Raw genomic sequence first — 17,490 nt, 5'->3', positions numbered from 1 at the left:
AGGATCTCTGGGCAGTTAGAGAATCATGGTCTGATCAGGGACAGTCAGCATGGCTTTGTGAAGGGCAGATCACGTCTAACAAGCCTGATAGACTTCTTTGAGGAGGTGACCAAGCATATACAGGAGGGTATTGCAGTGGATGTGATCTATATGGAATTTAGTAAGGCATTTGACAAGGTTCCACATGGCAGGCTTATTCAGAAAGTCAGAAGGCATGGGATCCAGGGAAGTTTGGCCAGGTGGATTCAGAATTTGCTTGCCTGCAGAAGGCAGAGGGTCATGGTGGAGGGAGTACATTCAGATTGGAGGATTGTGACTAATGGTATCCCACAAGGATCTGTTCTGGGACATCTACTTTTCGTGATTTTTATTAACGACCTGGATGTAGGGGTAGAAAGGTGGGATGGCAAGTTTGCAGACGACACAAAGGTTGGTGGTGTTGTAGATAGTGTAGAGGATTGTCAAAGATTGCAGAGAGACATTGATAGGATGCAGGAGTGGGCTGAGAAGTGGCAGATGGAGTTCAACCCGGAGAAGTGAGGTGGTACACTTTGGAAGGACAAACTCCAAGGCAGAGTACAAAGTAAATGGCAGGATACTTGGTAGTGTGGAGGAGCAGAGGGATCTGGGTGTACATGTCCACAGATCCCTGAAAGTTGCCTCAGAGATGGATAGGGTAGTTAAGAAAGCTTCTGGGGTGTTAGCTTTCATAAGTCGAGGGATAGAGTTTAAGAGTCGCGATGTAATGATGCAGCTCTATAAAACACTGGTTAGGCTACACTTGGAGTACTGTGTCCTGTTCTGGTCGCCTCACTATAGGAAGGATGTGAAAGAATTGGAAAGGGTACAGAGGAGATTTACCACGATGCTGCCTGGCTTAGAGAGTATGCATTATGATCAGAGATTAAGGGAGCTAGGGCTTTACTCTTTGGAGAGAAGGAGGATGAGAAGAGACATGATAGAGGTGTACAAGATAATAAGAGGAATAGATAGAGTGGATAGCCAGCGCCTCTTCCCCAGGGCACCACTGCTCAATACAAGAGGACATGGCTTTAAGTAAGGGGTGGGAAGTTCAAGGGGGATATTAGAGGAAGGTTTTTTTACTGAGAGAGTGGTTGGTGTGTGGAATGCACTGCCTGAGTCAGTGGTGGAGGCAGATACACTGGTGAAGTTTAAGGGACTACTAGACAGGTATATGGAGGAATTTAAGGTGTGGCATTATATGGGAGGCATGGTTTGAGGTTTGGCACAACATGTGGGCCGAAAGGCCTGTAATATGCTGTAATATTCTATGTTCTATGTTCTTATATTCTGTACCTCTAGAAATGAATGCCAACATTACATTCGCCTTCTTCACAACCGACTCAACCTGGAGGTTAACCTTTAGGGTATCTCGCAGAAGGACTCCCAAATCTGTTTACGTCTCTGCATTTTGAATTCTCTCCCCATCTAAATAATCGTCTGCCCGTTCATTTCTTCCACCAAAGTGCGTGACCATACACTTTGCAATGCTGTATTTCATTTTCCACTTCTTTGCCCATTCCCTTAAACTATCTAAGTCTCTTTGCAGGCTCTCTGTTTCCTCAACTCTACCCGCTCCTCCACCTATCTTTGTATCACTGGCAAATTTAGCCACAAATCCCTTAACAGAAACATAGAAAATACCGTAGTCCAAATCATTGACATACATATGTAAAAAGTAATGGTCCCAACACCTTCCCCTGTGGATCTCCACTGGTAACCGGCAACCAGCTAGAATTATTTCCCCTCTCTGTTTTCTACCGACCAGCCAATGTTCCACCCATGCTAGTAACTTCCCTGTAATTCCATAGGCTCTTATCTTGCTAAGCAGCCTCATGTGTGGCATCTTGTCAAAGGTGTTATCAGTTAGCTGTTCCTCCACATATCTTTATATTGACTGCAGACTTGGCCATAAAGCCATCAAATTCTGTCATCAAATCATGGAAAACACCACCAGTCACCAACATCCAACAGGAAAAGGACCTCTTTGTTCCCTCTCTTTGCTTCCTGACAGTCAGCCAAAAGGCTATCTAGAGAAAACGTGGATCCTCTATCCATGCTAGTATCTTTTCTGTCTTACCATGGGCTCTTATCTTGTTAAACTGTCTCATGTGCGGCACCAAGTCAAGAATCCACGTAGGTAGCATGCCCTGACTTTCCTTTGTCGATACTGCTTTTTATTTCCTGAAAGAATTCCAACAGATTTGTCAGACAATATTTCTCTTAATGGACATTGGCTCATTTTATCATGTGCCTGCAAACGAGGGGTCACAGTTTGAGGATAAAGGGGAAGCCTTTTAGGACCGAGATTAGGAAAAACTTCTTCACACAGAGAGGGGTGAATCTGTGGAATTCTTTGCCACAGGAAACAGTTGAGGCTAGTTCATTGGCTATATTTAAGAGGGAGTTAGGTAAGGCGCTTGTGGCTAAAGGGATCAGGGGGTATGGAGAGAAGGCAGGTATAGGGTTCTGAGTTGGATGATCAGCCATGATCACACTGAATGGCAGTGCAGGCTCGAAGGACCAAATGGCCTACTCCTACACCTATTTTCTATGTTTCTATGTTTCTAAATACCCCAACACCTCCCCAATAGTGGACTCCTAACATCTTCCAACCTTTGGTCAGGTTAACAGGCCTTTCTTCTACCTCACTCCTTTCTTGAAGAGACTGATGTGAGATTTAAAATTGTGCAGTCCTCCATAACCATTCCAAACTGTAGTGATTCTTGAACAATCATTACTCGTACTTCCACAATCTCTTAAGCTACCTCATTTGGAACCAAAGGGGTGTAGTCTATCTGGATCATGTGATTCATCTGTCTTCAGAGCTTTCAGCTTCCCCAGCACCTTCTACTTCATAATTGCAACTACATTCACTTCTGCCCCGCACATTCTCAAATTTCTGGCACATTTCTAGGTGTCGTCTACAGTGAAGACTGACGTAAAGTACTTGCTGTTATCTTCCGCTATTCCTTGTCTGCCTGTTACTACCACTCCACCATCATTTTCCTGCTTTCTGATATGCTCTGTTGCTTCTCTTTCATTCTTTATGTATCTGAAGAACCTTTTGGTAAGCTCCTTTATCTTGCTTACTTTCATATTTCACATTTTGTCTGCTTAAGACTTTTTAGCTAACTTCTGTTGGTTTGTAAAAGCTTCCCAGTCCTCTAGTTATCCACCATTTTTGCTATGTTTTATGCCCTCTTCTTGGCTTTTGTGCTGGCTTTCCTGAGTTCTTCATCAGCCATGTTGTTGATCCTCCCCTAAAAATAATTCTTCATCTTCAGGATTATCTATCCTGCACCCCTGAATTGCTCCCAGAGACTCCAGCTGTTTCTGCTCTGCATCATTGCTGCTAGTGTCCTTGTCCAATTTGTCTTTGGCCTGGTCATCTCTATTGTCATTGTAATTCCCTTTATTCGACTGTAATAATGATATATCTTACTTTACCTTCTTCCTCTCAAACTTCAGGGTGAGTTCTATCATATTATTATCACTGTTTCTTGATGTTCCTTTACCTTAAGCTCCCTCATCAAATCTTACTCAATACACAACACAGAATCCGGATCCACCTTTCCCATAGATGCTCAACCGCAAGTTGCTTTAGAAACCAACTAGTAGGCAATCTACAAATTCCTTTTCTTGCGATTCAGCACCATCCTTATTTTCCAAAAAGATACCTGCATATTGAAATCCCTAAAGAATATTTTAACATTGATCTTTCTGCATTTCTTTTCGATCTCCCATTGTAATTTGTAGCCCACGTCCTGGCTAATATTGTCTCCATCAGTGTCATTTTACATTTGCAGATTCTTAACTCAACCCACAAGGCTTTTACATTGTATAATTTAATGTCACCTCTTTCTAAGGATTTTTTTTAACCAACAGAGTCAACTCAGCCCCTCCGCCGATCTTTTTGATACAATGTGTATCCCTGGATATAAGCACTCAAGTATGATCTTCTTTCAGCCATCACTCCGTGATGACTGCCCTCCATTTTTTTTTTCGCTTTCTCGCTTATTCATGCACAGAACTTATTTATTTCATTTTCATTTTTAATATATTTTTATTGATATATAATCTTCTACAGCTATAAAATAGAAAAGTTCAACAAATTAGTGTGTGTGTGTGTGTATATATATATATAATTAAAGCTGAAGAAAAATAAACTTATATGCCAATGAAAAAGAAATTGTATAAGAGAAAGAAGGAAAAAAGAGAACCCCAACTAACTAAAAAAACCCCACTAACTACAAAAGAAAAAAAAAACATTCTGAACCAACTCCCGGAGCAATACGTCTTACAATCATCTATCTATATATATATATATATATATATATATATATATATATATATATATATATATATACACAAAGAAAAAACAACAAACGCCAAATCACATTTATATAACATAAAATTGGAAGGAAACCATATAAATTAAATTAAATTAAATGACAATATTTGGCAAAAGAGCCCCACCTTCTCTCAAAATTGAATCGGGGATCAAAAGTTCTACTTCTAATTTCTTCCAAGCTAAGGTATAACATTACTTGGGAAAACCATTGAATTAGTGTAGGGGCAGAAGTATCTTTCAATAAAATAGCCCTTTTTGCCAACAATGTAACGAATGCAATTGCATGTTGGTTTGAAAATGAAATGCCCTGAATATGATGCGGAACTATTCCAAATAGAACAGTCAATGTATTAGGTTGTAAATTAATTTTCAAAGCTTTAGAAATTGTGGAAAATAAAGATTTCCAAAAAGATTTCAATGAGGAACATGACTAGAACATATGTGACAAAGTAGCTACTTCATTTTTACACCTATCACAATAGTTGTCTATATTAGGAAATATTTTGGATAGCCTCTCCTTTGTCAAATAATAACGGTGAACAATTTTAAATTGAATTAAACATGATTGGCACATATTGAAGAAGAATTAACCATTTTCAGAACTCGCAACCAATCTTCATTAACAGAAGTCATATTAAGTTCTCTCTCCCAATCTTGTTTAATCTTTAGTGAGAGGTTATCTTTTTGTAGTCAAAATAAATTATAAATTCTACCAATGGAACCTCTCACTAAAGGATTCATATTCAAAACAGTATCCAACAAATCAGAATCTTGCATATATGGAAATGTAGAAACATATTTTTGTAAGAAATGTCTAACCTGAAAATATTGCACGAAATGTGTATGAGAGAGAGAATATTTGCTAATTAACTCTTCAAAAGTCATCAATCGACCATCACTAAATCTGCAAAAGAACAGATCCCCTTATTTCTCCATAAAAGGAAAATGGGATCAGTAATTGAAAGTTTAAATAGCAAATTTCGAAACACAGGTTTAGACAATTTAAGCAACACACATCAATGTTGCTGGTGAATGCAGCAGGCCACAATTTAAACAATTTAAAATGGGAATTTTAGCAAGTTGTAAAAGTAATGGAGCTCCTAATAATGAAGTTAAATAAAATTGTTCAATAGCTTTTAATTCCTAATCAATCCAGGCTGGTTTTTGGCTCTTATCAAGCCAATATAACCAAAAGCATAGTTGTCGAATATTAACAGCCCAATAATACAATCTAAAATTAGGTAGCGCAAGTCCACTATCTTTTTTGTAAATGAAACTTATTAACTCTTGGTTTTTTATTATTCCAAATAAAGGACGAAATAATAGAATCAATTTGATCAAAACATTTTTTAGTTAGAAAAATAGGTATATTTTGAAAAATATATAAAAATCTAGGTAAAATCATCATTTTCATGGCATGAATACGATCTATTAAAGAAAGTGTAAGATCTGTGATTACATCTAGAAAGTGATTACATCTAGAAAATAATTGTTTCATAGAGTCCAATAAAGGAACTACATTAGCTTTATAAAGATTTTTTTTGTAATGATAATACCCAAATATTTAAAGGAATTCACAATTCTAAATGGAATATCATTATATATATATAAAACAGGAACATTTAAAGGGAACAATTCACTTTTATTTAAATTAAGTTTATATCCTGAAAATTTTCCAAAATCATTTAATAATTCCAAAAGATTAGGAATAGATTCTTCAGGATTCGAAATATGAACCAAAAGATCATCTGCATAAAGAGAGATCTTATGTATGGTCCCATTTATAGAGATACAATGAATGTTTTTAGCTTCACGAATTATTATAGCCAAAGGCTCCAGTACGAGATTAAATAATAAAGGACTTAATGGACACCCTTGTCGAGTACCTCGTGAGAGTGAAAAAAAGGGAGTCCTGAGATTATTAGTAATAATGGTAGCGATAGGGTTCTTATATATCATTTGAATCCACTTATTAAAATTATTACCAAAGCCAAACTTCTCTAATACATTAAACAAATAAGTCCATTCAACTCTATCAAATGCCTTTTCTGCATCCAGCGAAATAACACATTGGGGTATTTTGGATAATAGTGAATATATAATATTCTCAATCTCCAAACATTAGAAAAAGAATAACGGCCTCTAATAAAGCCTGTTTGATCCCTAGAGATAATTTTAGATAAAATGTTTTCCAAACGATTAGCCATTAGCTTAGAAAGAATTTTAGCATCCACATTTAATAACAAAATAGGTCTATAAGATGAGCATTCAGTAGGATCTTCATCTTTTTTAAGGATTTAAGAAACAGAAGCTTCATAAAAAGAAGGTAAATTACCTTTCTCAAAAGATTTATAAAATATTTCCAAAAGTTATGGGGAAAGTAATTTTTCAAATTTTTTGTAAAATCCTACTGAATAACCTTCAAGTCCAGGAGCTTTACCTGATTGCATTGACCATATAGCTTTCTGAATTTCATGCTGAACAATTGGAGCATCAAGGGTCTGTTGATCTTCAACAGTAATTTGAGGAAATTTAATCTTATATAAAAAAAGCCTTCAGTTTGGAGGGATCTGCAGGAAACTGAGATTTATAAAAATCAGAATAAAAATCCTGAAAAATACTATTAATGTCTTCATAATTACTTACTATATCTCCATTGTCTTTACGAATCTTCAAAATTTGTCTTTTAGCTCTAGCAGCCCTTAATTGGGGAAGCTATCCCCAAAAATATAAAACTTTTTAATTTAAGCAAATATCCTTCAATAGGATAAGTTAATAATAAATTATATTGTGATTGTAATTCCACTCTTTTAAACAAATCAACATTTAGAAAGATTGCATTGATATTATCTAAATCTTTAATTTGTTTAGCAATTTTATCTAATTCTATTCTTGTCTGTTTCTTCAACTTAGCAAAATAAGAAATAATCTGACCATGTAAATAAGCTTTTAACGTATCCAAAATTATTAACTTTGAGACATTTTCTGTATTATTAAAGAGAAAAACCTCTTTTATCTGAGTTTCAATAAACTCAACAAAATCTGAACTTTGTAACAAATGTTCTGGAAAATGCCAAGGTGGTCTTGTAGAAACAACATCTTTCAAATCAAATATTAAATTTAAGAGAGCATGATCAGAAATAACAATTGCATCATATTCACATTTCTGAACATTAAATTAAAATCGAGGGTCGGCTATAAAATAGTCGATTCTTGAATATTTATTATGAACATATCAAAAAAAGGAATATTCTCTATCGCGAGGATGCGTATGTCTCCAGACTTCAATTAAACCATAATCAATTAAAAAGGAATTAATAAGTGATGCAGAGCGATTAGGAAGTTGACATCCAGATGATGATTTATCTCATAAAGGATTTAAGCAAGTATTCAAATCTCCACCCATTAATAACATATATTCATTTAAATCAGGTAATAGAGCAAAAACATCTTTAAAAAATGAAGCAAACACGAGGAGTTCTGCAAATGCTGGAAATTCAAGCAAAACACATCAAAGTTGCTGGTGAACGCAGCAGGCCAGGCAGCATCTCTAGGAAGAGGTACCGTCGACGTTTCGGGTCGAGACCCTTCGTCAGGACTAACTGAAGGCAGAGCCCAGCCTAGCTCTTCCTTCAGTTAGTCCTGACGAAGGGTCTCGACCCGAAACGTCGACGGTACCTCTTCCTAGAGATGCTGCCTGGCCTGCTGCGTTCACCAGCAACTTTGATGTGTGTTGCTTAAAAAATGAAGGATCATCAGCATTTGGTCCATATAGAACATAGAATAGTACAGCACAGTACAGGCCCTTCGGCCCACAATGTTGTGCCGACCCTCAGACCCTGCCTCCCATATAACTCCCCACCTTAAATTCCTCCATACACCTGTCTAGTAATCTCTTAAACTTCACTAGTGTATCTGCCTCCACCACTGACTCAGGCAGTGCATTCCACGCACCAACCACTCTCTGAGTAAAAAACCTTCCTCTAATATCCCCCTTGAACTTCCCACCACTTACCGTAAAGCCATGTCCTCTTGTATTGAGCAGTGGTGCCCTGGGGAAGAGGCCCTGGCTATCCACTCTATCTATTCCTCTTATTATCTTGTATACCTCTATCATGTCTCCTCTCATCCTCCTTCTCTCCAAAGAGTAAAGCCCTAGCTCCCTTAATCTCTGATCATAATGCATACTTTCTAAACCAGGCAGCATCCTGGTAAATCTCCTCTGTACCCTTTCCAATGCTTCCACATCCTTCCTATAGTGAGGTGACCAGAAATGGACACAGTACTCCAAGTGTGGCCTAACCAGAGTTTTATAGAGCTGCATCATTACATCGTGGCTCTTAAACTCTATCCCTCGACTTATGAAAGCTAACACCCCAGAAGCTGTCTTAACTACCCTATCCACCTGTGAGGCAACTTTCAGGGATCTGTAGACATGTAGCCCCAGATCCCTCTGCTCCTCCACACTACCAAGTATCCTGCCATTTACTTTGTACTCTGCCTTGGAGTTTGTCCTTCCAAAGTGTACCACCTCACACTTCTCCAGGTTGAACTCCATCTGCCACTTCTAAGCCCACTTCTGCATCCTATCAATGTCCCTCTGCAATCTTCGACAATCCTCTAAACTATCTTCAACACCACCAACCTTTGTGTCGTCTGCAAACTTGCCAACCCACCCTTCTACCCCCACATCCAGGTCGTTAATAAAAATCACAAGAAGTAGAGGTCCCAGAACAGATCCTTGTGGGACACCACTAGTCACAATCCTCCAATCTGAATGTACTCCCTCCACCACCACCCTCTGCCTTCTGCAGGCAAACCGATTCTGGATCCAGCTGGCCAAACTTCCCTGGATCCCATGGCTTCTGACTTTCTGAATAAGCCTACCGTGTGGAACCTTGTCAAATGCCTTAATTAAAATCCATATAGATCACATCCACTGCACTACCCTCATCTATATACCTGGTCACCTCCTCTAAGAACTCTATCAGGCTTGTTAGACACGATCTGCCCTTCACAAAGCCATGCTGACTGTCCCTGATCAGACCATGATTCTCTAAATGCCCATAGATCTTATCTCTAAGAATCTTTTCCAACAGCTTTCCCACCACAGATGTAAGGCTCACTGGTCTATAATTACCCGGACTATCCCTACTACCTTTTTTGAACAAGGGGACAACATTCGCCTTCCTCCAATCCTCCGGTACCATTTCCGTGGACAACGAGGACATAAAGATCCTAGCCAGAAGCTCAGCAATCTCTTCATATCCCGTCAGGCCCCAGAGACTTATCCGTCCTAATGTATTTTAACAACTCCAACACCTCCTCTCCCTTAATATCAACATGCTCCAGAACATCAACCTCACTCATACTGTCCTCACCATCATCAAGTTCCCTCTCATTGGTGAATACCGAAGGGAAGTATTCATTGAGGAACTTGCTTACTTCCACAGCCTCCAGGCACATCTTCCCACTTTTATCTCTAATCGGTTTTACCTTCACTCCTGTCATCCTTTTTTTCTTCACATAATTGAATGCCTTGGAGTTCTCCTTTACCCTACTTGCCAAGGCCTTCTCATGCCCCCTTCTTGCTCTTCTCAGCCCCTTCTTATGCTCCTTTCTTACTTCCCTATATTCCTCAATAGACCCATCTGATCCTTGCTCCCTAAACCTCATGTATGCTGCCTTCTTCCACCTGACTAGATTTTCCACCTCACTTGTCACCCATGGTTCCTTCACCCTACCATTCTTTATCTTCCTCACCGGGACAAATTTATCCCTAACATCCTGCAAGAGATCTCTAAACATTGACCACATGTCCATAGTACATTTCCCTGCAAAAACATCATCCCAATTCACACCCGCAAGTTCTAGCCTTATAGCCTCATAATTTGCCCTTCCCTAATTAAAAATTTTCCTGTCCTCTCTGATTCTCTCCTTTTCTATGATAATGATAATATTAACCAAAACTATTTTCTTATTGTAAATTGTTCCTTTAACAATCAAAAATCTACCATTATTATATCAGATATAATATCCTCCTGTTTAAAGGGAATATTAGAATCAATAAAAATGGAAACACCCCAATTTTACTTTGAGAGTTTGCGTGAATCTGAGGTTCCTTCCAAAATTTAAAAAAATTGATTTTTATCACATAACCTGACATGTGTCTCTTGTACAAAAATTATATCAGTTTGGAATCGGTTAATAGTTTTAAATGTTTTCTTATGCTTAATAGGATGATTCCAACCACGGACATTCCAACTTAGAACATTTAACTGTTTAAATAACATCATGAAACTTTAAATCTAAAGAAAACAATTAGATGCATATCAGGATAAGATAGTCGTGAATGGCGGTAATAAGCAACAAAAATAACAATTTGCGTACACTCTGGATTTCCATAATGGGAATAAAAAATAGAAATTAAAAACAAGGAAAAAACCCTCCCAACCTACAAAGCCCAGAAATAATTCGATATCTATCGACGCAAGTCCCAAAGAATGCATAAGAAGCAATTCTGAACTCCACCTGCCCAAATAAAAGGTACAGATGAAAAAAAGTAATCTGTCTCCCTCTCCCGAGTATACAACTCATTATAGTCAACATACAACCCATTAGAATTAGATTTAAAAAGACAGTTAACAGAAATGACCTTCAGTTTAGAAAGTAAGCTTCATAACATTAGATAAGTACAAAAACAAGAGGTCCAAAACAAATTCTTGAAATATTTGCTCAGAAGAAAAAAGTGGCCATCTTTAACTTATTACGCATATCTATAAAATGTGAAAAAACCCGAATAGTAAGTTAAAAGTTCTTAACAAAAACATACAAAGCAAAAAAAAATTAGTTCATAAATGTAGCAAATAGAAAGAAATTCCAAATGATTTGAAGTTTCTACAGTCTTTCAACAGATCCAATACGATATCTTCTAAAATTAAGACCATCCAAACCAGTGTATTTCAAAGATAAAGGTACATTTTAATACCAAGACTTTCTATACTCCTCAATTCTTCCGATCTCATCATTCCTTATATCATGAAATGATCAAACAATTGTAAATCTTTTAAACTTCAGGCTTCAGACTCATCAGGGAGAGAATTAATAAAACGCAATGCATTGGCTGGGTTCTCAAAAATATGAACTCCAGAGTCTTTAGCAAAGAGCCTTAATTTAGCTGGATATTGAAGAAAAGGAAACATCCGTCTTTGAAAAGCCATACGCATCACGGCAGCAAATCCAGAACTTTTCTGAACAATTTCACGCGGAAAATCTTGAAAGAAATGAATCTCAGAGCCTTGAAATTTAAACAGTCTTTGTTTTCTTGCCAGCTTAATAATATGGTTTTTGTCTCGGAAATGAAGAAAATGCACAATAACATACCTGTTTTTACCTTGACCTGAAGTTCCAACTCTATGAGCTATTTCAATGTCGGGCAACTGTGGAAAAGCCTCGGGAAATAGAGGTTGAAACATTTTAGCAAAATAGTCCAGTGAGTCAGCTGATTCTGATTTCTCTTTCAATCCAACAATTCGAATATTATTCTGACAAATTGTTGCTGAGCCTTTTCCGGACGAGAAGAAATATCGGCCGCATTGCGAGTTACCTCTTTAAGATCCAAGCTCAAAGAATCAATTTTTTCCTCCAAAGGGAGAAGGCTTTCTTTTAGTTGAGTTAATTCAGCGACAATAGAGCTCATTTGAGTCTCTAATCTATTAACCCAGGCTGGCTCCTCTGTAGTTTTGTCAGTTTTTTTAGGCTTACCATTACCTGTATCGGGATTTCTTTTAGTGCTTCTCAAGGTAGCCATAACTATAATTATCACTTTGCAAGATACGACTGAATAAAGTTAAAATTTCAAAGTTTAAGTCGGGAAAGGGAGAAATTAAAGGCAGACAGAAAGACACTGTGTCTTATTTGTCCACAGGCAGAAGGCGGAGTCCCTATTTATTTAGAGTTTCCTTCAGTTACTGTTTCCCTGTTGTAATGACTGAATCCAGCAATGATTAGGCAGTAGACAAGTAACTGCATATGTTCTGAAGATACTGGGACCATAAACAGATATTTTACTCCACATTCTGCACGTCTGTCTCTCTGTTCCACAATAAATTCATTTCTTCCTTTTTGTAGAAAGTCACTGAACTGACAGAGAAGGGAAACCGGACAGAGAGTTCTGCACTCTTCCTCAGTTTGGTCATGGGTAAAGGCTCCCGGGCCCGGAGGGCGATGTGGGAATCTTTTGTGACATGGAGGACTGAGTTACCGAAGCCGGACAAAATACTGAGGGAAATACAGGAGCTCGGTATGTGAAAGTCACGCACTGAATAGAATGGCACATTGAAATAAACAGTTTTAATTCTATTAGTTCTGTTTTCATGAGTGCTTTTTGATTTAAACGGGTCCTGATTCACAGGAATACATGAATATTGCCTGAGGGTTATTTGAGTTACCCACTCAACTGATAGGTGAGTGATGAAATGCACAGTTCAAAACTCATCTCAAATGTTACACTGTGACTTGGCAGAACCTGGGAGTCAAAATTCAACATAAATCAGTCGCTGATCTCTGGATTCAGGTTACAATTCAGATTACCTCACATTGCAGCCTGAATATTCTACAATGTATTTTTATTTTATTAATCCAACTGTTTGTTTGCCGACGCCTTTTGTTCACTTCGGGTCCTAATGTTGGGGCAATCTCCACACACCCCAGGCAGTCTCCTGATACAGTGCATCTTCCGGTCCAGGTGACTTTTCTATTTTCCGACATTTTTGATTCCAAAGCACCTTATCCTTCGTAATAGCAGCTACACTCATTTCTGCCCCCTGATATGCTTGACACTTTGTCATGCCGCTGATGTCTTCCACAATGTTTGTCCGCCATTGCCATTTCACCCATTACTGCGAGGGCTTTCAATAGATGCTGCCTGGCCTGCTGAGTTCCTCCAGCATTTTGTGTGTGTTGACTACACCTCCAGCATCATTTTCCAGCAGTCCAATATCCACCCTCTCCATCCTTTTATCTTTATATATCTGGGATGAAAAAACATAACTTTGCTATCCTCTCATGCTATTTGACAATATCCTTGCATTTCCTGCACATTCATGTGTACAGCAGCATGCAAAAGTTTGGACACCCCGGTCAAAATATCTGTTACTGTGAATAGTTAAGTGAGTAGAAGATGAACTGATCTCCAAAAGTCATAAAGTTAAAGATTAAACATTCTTTTCGACATTTTAAGCAAGATTAGTGTATTATTTTTGTTTTGTACAATTTTATAGTGAAAAAAAGGAAAGGAGCACCATGCAAAAGTTTGGGCACCTCAAGAGATTTGAGCTCTCAGATAACTTTTACCAAGGTCTCAGACCTTAATTAGCTTGTTAGGTCTATGGCCTGTTTACAGTCATCATTAGGAAAAGCCAGGTGATGCAAATTTCAAAGCTTTATAAATGCCCTGACTTTTCAAACCTTGTCCCAACAATCAGCAGCCATGGGCTCCTCTAAGCAGCTGCCTAGCACTCTGAAGATTAAAATAAATGACGTCCACAAAGCAGGAGAAGGCTATATGAAGATAGCAAAGCGTTTTTAGTTAGCTGTTTCTCAGTTCATAATGTAATTAACAAATGGCAGTGAACAGGAATGGTGGAGGTCAAGTTGAGGTCTGGAAGACCAAGAAAACTTTCTGAGAGAACTGCTCATAGGATTGCTAGAAAGGCAAATCAAAACCCCCGTTTGACCGCAAAAGACTTTCAGGAAGATTTAGCAGACTCTGGAGTGGTGGTGCACTGTTCAACTGTGCAGCGACATCTGCACAAATATGACCTTCATAGAAGAGGTATCACAACAAAACCTTTCCTGCGTCCTCACCACAAAATTCAGCGTCAGAAGTTTGCAAAGGAACATCAAAAAAAGCCTGATGCATTTTGGAAACAAGTCGTGTGAACTGATGAAGTTAAAATAGATCTTTTTGGCCGCAATGAGCAAAGGTAAGTTTGGAGAAAAAAGGGTGCAGAATTTCATGAAAAGAACACCTCTCCAACTGTTAAGCACAGGGTTGTATCGATCATGCTTTGGGCTTGTGTTGCAGCCAGTGGCACGGGGAACATTCTATTGTTAGAGGGAAGAATGAATTCAATTAAATACCAGCAAATTCTGGAAGTAAACATCAGACCATCTGTGAAAAAGCTGAAGATGAAAAGAGGATGGCTTCTACAACAGGATAATGATCCTAAACACACCTCAAAATCCACAATGAACTACCTCGAGGCGCCTCAAGGTTTTGCCATTGCCTTCACAGTCCGCCGACCTAAACATCATCGAAACTCTGTGGATAAACCTCAAAAGAGCAGTGCATGCAAGACAGCCCAAGAATCTCACAGAACCAGAAGCCTTTTGCAAGGAAGAATGAGCGAAAATCCCCCAAACAAGAATTGAAAGAGTCTTAGCTGGCTACAGAAGGCGTTTACAAGCTGTGATGCTTGCCAGAGGGGGTGTTACTAAGTACTGACCATGCAGGATGCCCGAACTTTTGCTTTGGGCCCTTTTCCGTTTTTGTTATTTTGAAACTGTAAAAGATGGAAATAAAATGCTGGTGGAACGCAGCAGGCCAGGCAGCATCTATAGGAAGAAGTACAGTCGACGTTTCGAGCCTTCATCAGGACTAACTGAAAGAAAAGATAGGAAGAGATTCGAGGGGGGGGGGGCGCGCGGGAGTTCCAAAATGATAGGAGAAGACAGGGGGGGGGGGGTGAAGCTAAGACCTGGAAAGTTGATTGGCAAAAGGGATACAAGGCTGGAGAAGGGAGAGGATCATGGGACGGGAGGCTGAGGGAGAAAGAAAGGGGGAGGGGAGCACCAGAGGAAGATGGAGAGCAGGCAAGGAGTTATTGTGAGAGGGAGAGAGAGAGAAAAAAATAATCTTGCTTAAGATATTAAGGAAATGTGCCATCTTTAATTTTATGCCTTTTGGAAATCAGGTCATCTTTTACTCACTTAGCTACTCACAGCAACAAAAATTTTGACCAGGGTTGCCCAAACTTTTGCATGCCACTGTATATCTATGAGCATCTATGAAACGCCTATTATAATTGTCTCAGTCAGTACATTTGAGGCACTCAGCACTCTGTGAAATAACTACACATATGCTCTGTAAGTGTACCCCATCGCAACTTAACCAAATGCCCTGTGGTACTAGGCACTTCATTTATGGGTAAAAAACAAATTATAGGCTGTCTACCCAAACTGTGCCCCTCTCAATCATGTACGCCCTTGTCGGATCTCTATTCTAACTTCAGAGTAGACAAACAAAGTTTATCAAACCTCTCCTTGTTGCACATGCTCTCTAATCCAGGCAACATCCTGGTGAACCCATTCTGAAAGAATGCTGTTAGAGTATGAAAGGTTTTAAAGAACAACTGATAATGGATTATGTAATTTTATATCTAGCCAGGAGGAAAAGCAGAAATCATTCATGTTGTGATATTGAGTATCAATAAAACATTTGATTCTGTCCCTCACTCATGGTTAGTAGAAGTTTCTACTATACAAGATGCACCCAATACTTGTGAAGTTTCTACAACATCTTATGGAGTATTGGCATACATAATCACCCTATTAACAACTACAAAGGAACAACCATGTTTATCAAAACAAACTGAGGCATTTTCCAGAGTGACTCGCTAAGCCCACTATTGCTCTCTATAGCTTTACACCCGCTCTCTAATTTACTGACTGGGACAGAAATCAGGTATCAAATCAGGAAAAATAACAAACAAATTATACCTTTACACACCTATACATGGATGATTTGAAGTTGTTTGCTCTTGCATTAGTAAAGCTAAAATAATTTATATATAATATTGATTGCATATGTATTTGTCCACTTCAAGTCAGCATTTAGTCAATGCCTTGAGTCTATGTGGATCAGCTTTGCACATCTGGACACTGCAATTTTTCCCCATTCTTTTTACAAAACTGCTCCAGCTCTGTCAGATTGCATGGGGATCATGAGTGAACAGTTCTTTTCAAGTCCAGCCACAAATTCTCTGTTGGATTGAGGTCTGGACTCTGACTCGGCCACTCCAGGGCATTAACTTTGTTGTTTGTACCTGTATGCCATTCCTGTGCAGCTTTAGCTTTATGGCTATGGTCATTGTCTTGCTGGAAAACAAATCTCATCCCAAGTCACAGTTCTCCAACATCAGGTCTTCCTCCAGGATTTCCCTGTATTTTGCTGCATTCATTTTACCTTCTACCTTCACAAGCTTTCCAGGGTTTGTTGCAGTGAAGCATCCCCACAGCTTGAAGCAGCCACCAACATGCTTCACGGTAGGGATGGTGTGTTTCTGAAGGTGTGTGGTGTTTTGCTAGCATTTGATTTAATGACCAGAAAGCTCAATGTTGATTTCATCAGACCGTAGAACCTTCTTCCAGCTGACTTCAGAGTCTCCACATGCCTCGTGGCAAACTCTATCTGAGATTTCATGTGAGATTTTTATTCAACAGTGTCTTTCTCTTTACTAATCTCCCATAAAGCTGCAACTCGGGAAGCACCCGGGCAACAGTTGTTGTATGCGCAGTCTCTCCCATCTCAGCCACTGAAGCTTGTAACTCCTCCAGAGTTGTCATAGGTTTCTCAATGGCGTCCCTCACTAGTTCCATTTCCTGATGAGTGACTTAACTGCACTCCAAGGGATATTCAGTGACTTGGGAGTGTTCTTGCATCCACTTCCTGACTAGTGATTTTCAAATACCTTTTTGCTGTGTTACTTGGAGTGTTCCTTTGTCTTCATAGTATAGTTTTTGCCACGATACTGACTGACCTGAAGTTGGACATTGCAGATACAGATGTATTTTTACTACAATCGATTGAAATGACTGTGTGTGTGCGTGAGCGCACACATACAAGTGGCAAACGTCATTCACAAAAATCTTGGTTTAGTATACAAACTGATAAAAGACACCCACCTTACTATAAAAATAATCCTGGTTCACTTGTACAGTCTTGTTGTCAAGCTGTGATCGATCCATTATAACTGTCCAGATCTAATTTTACAGGATAAGCAAGTAAAAGCAGCTTATTTAATAGATATAGCCATTCCAAATACACATAATTT

At 38.8% G+C, this 17,490-nt stretch overlaps 1 protein-coding gene across 1 annotated transcript in view; it reads left to right on the top strand.

Annotated features, from left to right (window-relative positions):
• LOC140194844 (NACHT, LRR and PYD domains-containing protein 3-like) overlaps positions 1-17,490 on the top strand; it is a 67,009-nt gene that overhangs the window by 23,481 nt on the left and 26,038 nt on the right. Inside the window, 1 exon segment of the mRNA XM_072252120.1 lies at positions 12,506-12,677. Within this exon segment, the coding sequence (XP_072108221.1) occupies positions 12,506-12,677 (172 nt within the window).

The sequence above is a fragment of the Mobula birostris genome, chromosome 3 (genome assembly GCF_030028105.1).
Source record: "Mobula birostris isolate sMobBir1 chromosome 3, sMobBir1.hap1, whole genome shotgun sequence".
Lineage (NCBI taxonomy): Eukaryota > Metazoa > Chordata > Chondrichthyes > Myliobatiformes > Myliobatidae > Mobula > Mobula birostris.
The sequence above is the reverse complement of the archived record's forward strand: the minus strand, read 5'-3'. Positions and strand labels throughout refer to the sequence as shown.